This window comes from Pongo pygmaeus, chromosome 8 (genome assembly GCF_028885625.2).
Source record: "Pongo pygmaeus isolate AG05252 chromosome 8, NHGRI_mPonPyg2-v2.0_pri, whole genome shotgun sequence".
NCBI lineage: Eukaryota > Metazoa > Chordata > Mammalia > Primates > Hominidae > Pongo > Pongo pygmaeus.
The window spans coordinates 99,016,826-99,029,050 of record NC_072381.2 but is presented as its reverse complement, the minus strand read 5'-3'; the positions used below and the strand labels follow the sequence as shown (position 1 = coordinate 99,029,050).

General features: G+C 41.8%; 1 protein-coding gene across 2 annotated transcripts; it reads right to left on the bottom strand.

The window, feature by feature from the left end:
- Window positions 1-292: 292 nt before the first annotated feature.
- SLC35G1 (solute carrier family 35 member G1) lies at window positions 293-9,107 on the bottom strand. 2 transcript variants are annotated; one of them, XM_054436577.2, is made up of 3 exons: window positions 8,803-9,107; window positions 4,267-4,444; window positions 293-2,271 (listed from the first exon to the last, which is right to left on the bottom strand). In XM_054436577.2, the coding sequence occupies exons 1-3, from the start codon at window positions 8,978-8,980 to the stop codon at window positions 1,533-1,535; spliced, it is 1,095 nt and encodes a 364-aa protein (XP_054292552.1). In that variant the 5' UTR covers window positions 8,981-9,107; the 3' UTR covers window positions 293-1,532. The 2 variants fall into 2 exon arrangements, with proteins under 2 accessions (XP_054292552.1, XP_054292550.1); XM_054436575.2 differs by having other exon boundaries at window positions 4,267-4,447; window positions 8,803-9,086.
- Window positions 9,108-12,225: the final 3,118 nt, after the last annotated feature.

Genomic DNA, 12,225 nt, shown 5'->3' with positions numbered 1-12,225 from the left:
GGTAGGAAAGAGCCTATAACCTTTCAAATCTGCAGGTTTAAGATAATGACAGATGCTTCATCTGACACAGTAAGAGCTGGAAGCTATTGCAACCTCACCAATAAAGGGTTCATTACAACAAATAATCATTTATGGGTACTCCCTGAGTCCTGACTAACCTCCCAAGCTTTTCTAGATATTAAATTCTCTCTAACTGCAAAGTATTGGTCTGATGAAGTTCCAGATGTAAAACGTGCTGTTTGAATTCATGGCGTTAGTGTCATGCACTGACATTTAACATCATGCTGATAAATTAGAATTTATAGTGATTTTATTTCAATGCAGGAAACTATGAAAGTCAATCAAACATGGATCCACAAGTCTTTACATTTAATGTATAACATAAAGCATTATTACATATAATTTCATAACTATAAAAATAAGTTTAATACATTACCATATTTTAAAAAACTACTTTAAAAACATACTCCAAAGTCTTCTATTTCATTTAGAGAATAAGGGAGGTATCTATTAGGGTGAATCATATGAAACTATGGTTTTTCTAAGTTAAAATAGTAAAATCTTGGCAATTACATATGGTTCAACCTAATAAGATCCTGAGAAAATTTTATTTGGCATCACACTATAAATTCAAGGGGAATTTATAGAAAATCACATTTCTAGTGAAGAGAAAACACTTCAGGATGGAAACGTGCACACTGGTCATGCCAAAATTTCTCTTTGTGATTTAAAGATCTGAAATCTTGGAAATGTTAAGAAAAATTTAGTGCAGTTTCAAAAAAAAGTGAGGACAATTAAAATTATAGAATGCTAGCTGCAGTTGCTAATGCCACTGAAACAAAACTACTAGCCAAATTTGGCAATTTAAGTGTTTTAGAGGTGACATAATAAAAATTCCAGCATTAAAATGAAAAGGCACAAATATGAGTTACAAGTATGATAATCATTTATAAAATCCTTGAAAATAAGGCCAATTCATTTGTATTATTAACACCATTAAGCAGGCACCTGTTCTAAGCTTCAACTTCATCCTCCTAAATAGAATAAGGTTGCAAATGAATTATCAACATAATACTAATTATAGCAGCATTATCAATTGTCTGGAAGGCATAGTTTATAAAGATCACGGTGGTAGAACCAAGTTTCTTAGGCTCTACACTGCTAAAAGAATATCTAAAATAGCCTCCCCACCCATTTCCCATCAGTACCAAAAATACATTTTAAAAATTACATATAATATTACTAGCCATAAAATTTTTTGGTTTTTCTTCAAACAATGAGCTCTCCTCTCACCAACTTGACCCCAACAAAAAAAACAAACCAAAACCAAAACCAAAGCTACCAAAACATTGTTACACCAAACAGACTAGCTATTCTTAACTAAAGACATACTATATTCAAAAATGGTACTTTAGGCAATTTATTAAATATAACCAATGAAGCAAAAGCAGATTTTCCAGATGTGTGCATATGCTATATGTGAATTAGGTGATGGTGTACTTGAAAAAAATATATATTTCAACAATGATGCTTCATTTGGAACTTTGGTACCATTTACGAATGGCCGCTGCAACATTACTGGCTACTACGCAGACAGCACCACCCACTGTCCACCATGTTGGCACATTATTAAAGAAAATAATCTGAAAGATAAAAGCAAAGACCACATCCATTGTCTTCATTATTGCTACTGGCCCTGCTTTTTCTATTTGAAGTGCTTTTGTGATAAATATCTGACCCCCCAAACCAAAGAGCCCAATGAATATGAGAAATAGCCTGTCCAACCCACAGTAAGGCAGACTCCACTCTCCTAATACAGAGAGGATGATGACACTTTCAACGAGGCCAAGTACTACATAATACCAAATGCTCAGAAAGTAGTCCACAGATTTTCCCATTTTTCTTAGGATAACTAGAGTCGATGCAGCAAATACGGCACTTCCAATTGCTGCGAATGTTCCCTTAAGGTGGCCTGAATAGCTTTCTTCCATCCCCGAAGTGTCGGAACCAAACAAAAATGGTGGTCTCACGATAAGGATCACTCCAGTGATTGTGAACACGGTGAAAAGAGCATCCCAAGGGCTATATTTTTCCTTGAGACATATCCAAGCAAATATGGACGTAAACACTGGACTGCTAAACGTGATAACTGTGGCATCAGCGAGGGACATTGTCTGGTAAGCATAGTATATAAGCATCATGGCGGTAGAACCAAGGACTCCTCTGAGAATGAGGAAAATTCGTTGACCTTTTGGGCCTATAAACCCAGTTCTGTAAATTCAAATGAAGAAATGCATATTAAATGAAATTAATATTTGTTTTTAAATTACAATTTGTAATTAAACATTATTTTAAAAGTACTAAATATAAAAAAAGGGAATAGTAAATTAATGATAATATCCACAAATGAATATTATATACCTTTTAAACATAGTATTTTCTAAGTATAGTTAATGACAGTAAAGTGTTCACAGTAAAAGCAAAACCAGTGCAAGTGAATTACATACATAGTAAAATTATAATTCAATTAATATAGATATTTATCCCATGTATATGTATATACATGCTTGCAAAAAGGACAAAAAGGAAAATAAACTAAATGTTGATCATGTTTATATCTTAATAAACTCATAGGTAATTTTCCTTCTTTATACTTATTTTCTCCAAATTTTCTATAAAACATATCACTTTTATAATAAATACAATGTCAAGATTCAGCTGCCCTGTATAAGGAAACTTAGACCCAGCTAATGCTCATTCTCAATCTCATGAATTTTTCTATAAAACTTGAAACACTGCTAAAATTTAGTTTAGTCATTGAATATGAGACAAGTTTTCATTGTTCTCATGAGGAAATAGTCAAAACGCACTGAAAAAGAACATGTAGTGTTTGGAAAAGTATGATTACTGCTATTCAAATTCTTTTTCAATAAATATTTACTAAGTACCCACTCTGTGTAGGTTCCTGGCTAGCTGCAACTTGCTGACGTGTGCCAGGGCTAGACTTCATTAGATTATCATCTAGGCTACCCCGGGTATCTTGGAGTTAAAATGAAAGCACGGTCACATTTGGCCCATACTTTGAGAAGCAAAGAGTCTTCCATGATAATAAAACATAAAATGGGTCAAAACAGATTAGGACCAAGGATTTTAACAACATTCTTCCAGTGTCCTTCCCCTGATAATATCTTTATTTCAAAATGGGGGAGATGATTATGTTAGCATCAGTGTTCTGCTGCTACCCTTAGAAATTTCTAAAGCCCTACCATCGTTTCTTAAAATAGTGTGACTTGTCCACATTGACAGAAATTTGCAGATATTAGCAGATTTTCACTTTTTCCACCAAATCCTCAGGATATGGAGTGAAACTATTCTAAGTGAATCCGCACCATGTTAGAGATACAAGGAGACTTTGGTGACAAGTGACTAAAGCTTTTCATTCGGGGTGTAGGCTTTTTTGCCCAAAGAGACAAAGAGCCAGGCAGCCACCAGGGACCCAACTGGTCTCTCTCTCAGGGTTCTAAATACACTGAGGTATATGGAGGTTACAATGGTTGAAGGAGGCATACTTTTAACCCAGGGAGGGTAGGGAGTTCAATAGGGAAGGAAAAGAGGAATTGGGTTGGGAGAGAATAGACAGGGCGGAATAGAGACAATTTTCATATACTGTTACACTCTACACAAGGCACTCTGCCCAATAATAAATCTTATTTGACCCTTGGAATCACCTTGTAGGGCAGAGGTCACACAGTATCATTCCCTCCAGTTTACAAAAGAAGAAACTAAATACGAAAGTAACCTTGCTCAGGGTTACCCCATCACCTTTTGAGGAATACCTAAATATTATTACTATAATCTTCTGTTTGCCCTGGTAAGAGAGCAGCCCATTCTAAAAAAACTTCTGATACTAGGATAAACTATTACTTCTTTTCATTCATTTTTTTACTTCCAAACAGTAGTTATGCCAAAGGCAAGAAGGGAGGGTGATACAAGACAGGAGGAATTATACAAAGAAAGCTCTGTTTTCAAAAGGGGAGGTGGTGAACAACAAAATTTCTTTCTCCCCACTTTGTTGGGTATGTGGTTTATGCTCATGGTAGAATCTTCTGTGGGTGGATGCTTATGACTTTTCATTAAGCAGAGCCAAGGGGCATAGGAACTGGTAAGTATATGAGACGGATAAAGCAGATAGAGTAATTATAGGCAGGTGAAAAGATATACACACATTTATTAATATCTTCTACTTTGCAGTTAAAAAATACTTACTTTCTGTATATTAAGCAAGGGATAACAACTAGCATTTGGAACACACATCGAAACGCACTAATCTCTACAGCATGGACGTCTTGCACTTTTTTAACACATAAAGAGCCCACTGAGAAAAGGAAGGCAGACAATAATGTGTAAAACAAGCCAAGTCCAGGACAGGGTGCTTTCTTCTTGGCTTCTGAAAAAGATTAAATTCTGGTTAGTCCTTGCTTCCAAGTGTATGTGTTATCATTTTTCACTTAGAAACTGAGAAAAATGGAACAGTGTCAAAGGTCAACAGGCTTTATTACCTCCTAAGCATATCATTTCTCTGGGCCTGTACCATTTTCCCCATCAATTATGAAGAACCATAGATGAGGACAACAATTTAAACCTGCATTTTTAAAATGCCGTTTCGCCCTATCAAATGGATTTCCAATGGCTCACTGAAGAATCATCCTCACTTACAAGTCAAGAAGTAGAACGCTTGCCAAGATGGTGAGAGAAATCTTTAAGAAACACTTGTCAAGATGGCAAGTAAAAAATCCTTCCAAATGATATCTTATGCCACACCTCACTGGCGAAACTGGCTTTATGAAGAAAGTGTTCTTTTCCGGAAAATGGGTTATAATTGGGTTACACAGTTATCTGTTGATTATTTGACTTCCCCCCACAAGTCTGTGAGCTCTTCCAGGGCTGGGATCTTGCTGTCTTGTTCATGCCTGGCACATGGAAGACACTGGATAAATATTCAGTGAATGAAAGATGAGAGAACTTCAGGGAAAGACTCAAAAGAGTCTAATACTATCAGCAACAGCATAATGTGGGAAGGTTCTCCATTTTGTTATTTTGAACTGTTAATCAACTCTATATTTAACTTTTCATGCTTCATGACTTATCTTCCCATTCAGAGCACAAACTCCTCAAGCGGAGGGTGTGGGTTATCTAGCCCTTTGGATCCCAAGTGCTTTGTACAGAACTGCCATCTAATCCCTACTCTTAGCTTGATCTGAACCAGGAAACCAGTGCTTTCTCCAGGGCATCAAGTATTCAGTCATTAATGACAATTTGTGTGAGCTTTAAACTTGTTTAGCCACTTACTACGTGTTAGTTTCCTACACAGGAGTAGAACCTGCTTTCAGTCTTACTCCTCTGTCATTCAGAGAGCAAAAGCAGCAGGGTGGGCAGACAATGTCCTAAAACAAAGGCCATACACTGAGGGATATATTCTTTTTTGAAATTAACACAAAAACAGGGTTGAGGACAAGAAGGAAACACAAGTGGCCCTCATTGATTAAGAGCACAGTGGAACTGAAGGGTGAGTGGATATGAGCAATTTATAGGAAAACTCGTATTATCATTCCAATCTAGGACTTTACAATGTGATAGCTATAAAACAGTATTGTGTAATGTTTTTTAAAATGCCCTTCTCTGATAAATGTAAACACCAGGTAACACATTTACACATCCTCAGGTCAGTGAGATGACTTTGCAAACTGGGACCAAAGTATGCTGATACACAGGCTTTCTGGGGCATTCTACAGCCTGGCCTTGTGGTCAAAGGCACCATTCTCTACCTCTTCCTGTTCCAGGTGCATAGCTGAAGATACTGCTTTGAAACTAGCAGTAGTCGTTCCCTTAAGATGCCAGAATCCTCATTCTGTTCTGTATCCATGTGCTCGTATACTGCAGAAATAAACTGCACACACACAGCCCATGAGAAGGAAGCTTTAGAAGACTTCCAAGTGAAGCACCACAAAATACATGCCTTGGCTGTGGTCAGCCTTAGGGTTTGGCCTCTGAAATTTCAGAATTCAGTTCCAAATAAAACAGTTTTTCTTAAAAGAAACTCAACCCCTACATAGAAACTCCACCCTCAAACAGAACAGAATGAGATCAAGGACAGAAAACATCTCCCTGCTCTATGTTTCAAGTATCTTCTCCAACATAAACTTGCTAATTTTTCCCCAGGAATATTTTAACATTAAATATTTTAACTCTTTAAAAATGTAATTGCACCCCCTTGGCCCTAGTGACCTTTTCCCTTAAAACACATACACACGTATTTTCTTGCCTGTAAACACTTAAGGCTCATGCTTTCCAACTGGGAAGAGACAGACATTAGAAGGCCTCGCTGCATTTGATGATTTGTTAATGAGGGTGAGGACTGGCTCCACTCAGACAAACCTCAGTTTCTTACTAAATCATTTCAATCCTGTCAATGGAGATGAGCATGACGAGCATAATTGAAAGAGGCATTTGTTTAGGTTCCATGTTCATATCTCACTGCAAGCACATCTAATAACTTGGTAACTCAAATTATTCAAATTAGGTAAGTGGCCATGGTGTAATTTCCTCACTTAGAAGAAAACTGAAAAGTTACTCAGCTTCTCTATCCTCTGCTTTAAGCTGGTGATTCGCAATCCTGGTTGGGAATTAGAATCACCTGAGTAACACTTAAAACTTTAATTCCCGGGTGCAGTGGCTCATGCCTGTAATCCCAGCACCTTGGGAGGACAAGGTGGGAGGATCCCTTGAGCCCAAAAGTTTGAGACCACCCTGGGCAACATGGGGAAACCCCCTCATCAATGCAAAAAATATTTTTAAATTAGTCGGGTGTGGTGGTGTGTGCCTGTGGTCCCAGCTACTCAGGAGGCTTAGATGAAAGCATCGAGTAAGCCCGGGAGGTCGAGGCTGCAGTGAGCTGTGATCACGCCAATGCACCACAGCCTAGGTGACAGAGTAAGACCCTATCTCCAAAAAAAAAAAAAAAATTTAATTGTCAAGCCCCATCTCAGACCCACCGAAATAGAATCTCTGTAACTCTAAAAGGCTCCACTAGTTTGAGAACCACTGCTACACTCGATCACTAATTCCTTCCAGAGGATGTGAGGCACAAGCCTAAGAAACTACTTCTCCTTGATTCAGTCTAAGACCCACACTGTCCCTGAAGAAAGTAAGGAGATGTCTTGGGACAGCTGTATGTGTCTGTTAAGGTCATCCAAGAATGTAAGACATATGGGTAACAGTTCCAACCAGAACTTGAAAAAAGCTTTGTTGAGATAAGCAGTTAGAACAAGAGGTGTCACAAAGTTCAATGACAACAGTAAAGTGTTTTTATGTCAATTTTCTTTCCAAAATATTATCTTGTCACCTTACAATAACTAAGTCTTACTGGTAGAAACTTTCTTTGAAGTTAAACACCCACAAGATTCTTAGATACATTCACATAAGTTTCTCATCTTGCCATGAGCTGCCTGGGAGTAGAGAATTCCTCTTCCATTCACAAAAAGGGGAAACTTTAAGAGTTTGCATGGACGGATTCAGCATGCCACCAGAAGGACATTCAGCCAGAGAGTGATAGGTGAGAAACTGACCTTTTCAAAGGCTGCTTATCTGTTCAATTCAGCCTGGCATAACCCCTGTTCTAGAGGCACCAGCCCATTTATAAATGATCACCAGTCTGATCATTTCGGTTTGCCTTTAGGACAGAAATGGAGCAAGAACAGTCTTCCTAGAGTCTGTCTCTCTAACTTGGGGAAAGTGCACAAAGGGAGGAGGGGAAAGCGCAGTGAGAGGAGAGGAACAGAAATCCAGGGTCACACTTACGGGAGGTGACCCAGAGGACAAGGTGGTGCAGGCCGTGTAACTGTCCTAAAAGGAGATCTGCCTATTCCCTTCTTCTTGCAGGAAGCTGCTGCTGGTAGATGGTCGACTTCTAAGAGGAATGTGCTTGAAGCAGCACTTGTGGCCAGTGGAAAGGGCCCTAGGCCGGTATATGGCAACCTGGGATCCTAACCCTGGTGCTCCCTGGACATGCGCCCCATCTCACCCCCACATTCCACATCTTGGAGGACACAAACGAAAACCCAAAAGCCCTCACCTTCCTGGGCCTCACTTTGCTCATGGGTCGAAGGAGGGGGACTGAACATAAAGTGTTCTTCACGAGGGGTCCCTGGCTTTGGGGACGGGGCTGTGAGCTTCTTAACAAGATATGCCTTGTTTCTGCATCGTTTGCTAAAAAGTCCTTGTATCCCTAAAGGTTTAAAAACTAGTGGTCCCACTTATCTCTGCCTTTCCAAGATTCTAAAACTCTAGGACGAACATTTTTTCTAGACTCAATGCTTTTCAGCTTCCTTTTCAGAGAGAACCCTTAACCACCGGGATCACTTTTCAGGGTCAGCTTCCTCGCAACGTCGCCCCACTGCAGGATGGCCTCTCTCGCTGACCCCCCACCTACGACCTAGGGGAGGGTACACCAAACTGCAATCTGACTCCACAGCCCTGCCCCAACACTAATTACAGGAGCAGCCTCGGAATCCCAAAAGGACTGAAAACAATCGGAAAGTTTCTTCCGTCTGGGCGCCGGCTGGGGCACCGGGAATTCCGCTTTGCAGCCCCCCAGGTGAGAGCTCCAGGGCTTTCCTGAGCCCCGGGCAGGGTGGGGAAGGAGGCGCAGTGGGCACTGTGCCCGGATTGCGGGGACCCCAATCCGCCGGCGCCCGCTCGGGACCCCCGAGCGAGACCAGAGCCCGGTCCACACCGCGCACTCACCCGACTCCGTGCGGGAGCAACACGGCGAGGAAAGGCAGAGCCAGCACCTGCCGCGGTCTGGCGCCCCCGCTGCCTCGGCGGCCGCCGGCTCCTCAGTGGCGCCCGGGGGTGCATCGTCCGTCAGCGGCAGCCCGGGCTCCTCGAGCTCTGCGGCCCCGGTGCTGTCCTGAGATCGCATCTCGCGGCACGCGCTCTACCAGCGGCCGGTGCCGTCTGGCGCCAGCAGCAGCGCCAGGGCTGCCGGCTCTTCCGGCGGGCGATGTCGCCCATGCGCATGCGCGCCCGGCCCTCCCGCTCCTTCCCCCAAGGAGACCGCGCGCGTCCTCCGCTGGCCTCTTAACCTGGGGAGACCTGCCGCCTCCCTGGTCGGGCTGTGGTGCCAGCAGCTGGCCCTAAGGCGTCCAGCCCTCTGCTGCGGTCACGCTAGACGGCCCAGCTGCTTGGAGCCATCCTTGGCAAGTCACACTGAACCTGTCTGTCATGGCACAGGCAAGGAGGGGCGCTGGGTTCCCAAGCCCCGGCGCCCGGGGGTCCTGTGGCCTCCTTTTCAGGAGGCTCAAAGAGTGGGCGTTTATTTATTGATGTAGCCACGCATTCAGCACTTCTGGGATACCCCGAAGATTTTACAAAGCGCTATGTTTGTCTTTAAATGGTCTAGGGTTTTGTTTGTTTTGTTTTGTTTTGTTTCCCGTGTTGTCTCTTTGCCGCTTACCAAGGAGGGCAGAATTTTGCTGTTTTGGGAAATACTTTTAAGAAAGAATTAGTGTGTAATTATAGGAAAATATATCTATAAGACTGACCAGAACCCACTTATATGTTCTTTGCATTCTTTGCAAGAGTAGGCATGCATTATTGATCTTTGGTTTTCTTTTCTTAAATGGAAATATCCTAATTTGGCCAAATGTAAGATTCAAGTAATCTGATGTAATTATGCCCGGTAAAAGACATATTTCCTTTGGCCCGGGATTCACTAACAGCTTCTTTTTGTTTAGCTGATAGTTCTTCTTCCATCTCTGCTTGCTTTATATGTGGAAGAACAGTCTCTGTGCAAGGATGAACGTATCTAAACTTCTAAGTCCCGTGCCAAGCAGATCACCAAAGGAGAGTGAAGTTTGCCTTTACTCAGACATTTGCACATAGTGATCCACCGCTGAAACAGTTTCAGACTTGAAGTCAGGAATCTTAGGTTCTGGCCCTGAGTGTGTGACCTCAGTCACCACTGTACCCCTCGAAGCCTTGATTACCTCCTTCATTTAATAGCGATCAAGTATTTCCCTTCCTGCTTCGCAGAGTGGTTATGTAAATAAAATGCAATGATGTGGGCAAAAGCATAATATCACCTGGAAAACACTATCCTAGAAAATCAAAGTGTGTTTTAAACTAGGGTCAGCATATAATTTATCCTCCAAAGTGGACCTTTTTTTTTTTTAAGAGTAAAAGGAGGAGTTCTTTTAAAAGTTATACAAGGGAATAGGCATAAACTGGGACTGTCCTAGGCAAACTGAGACAAATGGTCACCTGAATTCTAACTTGATTAGCACATACTTTTGCCTTGTCTTAAAAGAGAATTTAAGGCTGAGCACGGTGGCTCAGCCTGTCATCCTAGCACTTTGGGAGGCTGAGGTGGGAGGATTGCTTGAGCTTAGGAGTTTGAGACCAGCCTGGGCAACATAGACCTTGTCTCTATCCAAAAAACATAATAATACTTTTAAAAGAATTTAAGGCTACTTACAAAAATATCTGTAATAGGTTTTGCTGTCGTTGTTTTAGATAGGGAAATTTCAAGGAAGGATGGTGACGGTGGTAGATCATGATTATAAAGTAAGAACCAGGAGGCTTCCTCAAATATCTGGAAAGTCAAGTGCAGTTTCACAATTGCATTCTAAGATTTCGATGTGGAAAGGGTTTGAAGAGTCCCCTCATGTTAAATGGTGAAGATTGTGGCTAGGAAGTGTGGTAAAGAAGAAAGAAGTGTGATGATTTGAGAAGGAAGTACCCTGACTGCTCCACTTTCAACACTTTCAACACCATCCTCAAAAAGGGAGAAGAAGAAGAAAAGAAAATGGGTACTACACCAGTGTTGATCAGGGTGACTAAAGGTGGTGAGATGATTTCATATGTGCAGTTTATTCCCTTTAACTTCCTTCCCCTGCACTGCTGACCTTCATATATAAATGGTATCAGTTATATTCATTCTCCCATTTAGCTGACAGCCATGCTGACATAAAAGGCAACCAATGAGAAAAGTGTGGACCAGGCTGGCCTGTAATACCAGCACTTTGGGAGGCCGAGGAGGGCAGATCACTTGAGATTAGGAGTTCGAGACCAGCCTGGCCAACATGGCGAGACCCCGTCTCTACTAAAAATACAAAATTTAGCCAGGTGTAATGACGGGTGCCTATAATCCTAGCTACTCAGGAGGCTGAGGCAGGAGAATCACTTGAACCCAGGAGGCGGAGGTTGCAGTGAGCTGAGATCACGCTGTTGCACTATATCCTGGGCAACATGAGCGAGACTGTCTCAAAAAAAAAAAAAAAAAAAAGTGCGGACCAGACTAGAAGTCAGAAGACATGGCTGTCCTGAAGCTCGACCCAGCAGAGGTGTGGGGCCGTTAAGGTCTCTCTTGAACATTGTTATTTCAGATCTTTGGTGATGATAATGATGTTGAGCTGGTGACAGATGGCTCTTCTCCATAATGTGCAGGATGGGCCAGAAATTCCGACTGTAGAGGAGACTAGTTCAGAGCCTATTGAAGTGACCCAGATGAGATTCTGACCCCAGGTAGAGAAGGCAAGGAGGAAAGATGGATTTTGAAGTGGCTAGGAGGTGAAATGTGCAGAACTCGTTGACTAGATGTGAAAGAGCATTGTTTCTGTATGCAAAATTGTGCAGTGTTCCAGCACACACTCTTCTGCTTCCAAAGTGATTCAATCTTCCAGTGAGAACAGGAGCTCTCACTGTGATGCCTGGTAGCCACAGCAAGGATGGCACTCCCATAGTTCTGGTGTCAAGAAGGAAGATGAAAGTGGAGAAGGGGTGGGTTTTACCTGTCCCTGCTAACCACTGAAAGTCCAAGATCCTCACCATCGCCGTGGCAGCAGGTGGAGACTTCCAGGTACTTCCAGGAGGAGTCAGACTCCTGGTTTCCACTGCTCTTTGCATGTCAGGGATGTTCCTAAGTGAGACGTTTGTAAGTCAGAAACTGTCTTTCATAACAAACTGGTACCTTGGTACTGATTTGAAGGACTGCTTTTTTTTCCCAAAAAATTAATGGATTCTTACCTTTTAAACTAATGCAACTTATGACTTGGGAAATGGCAGTTTGTTCCAAACAGCCCTAATGTTTTGTTTTGGGAAAAATCAGTACTGTGGAACATAAGATCATATTTCTAAATAATCTTGGTTGTAAATGAAAGAGGGGAC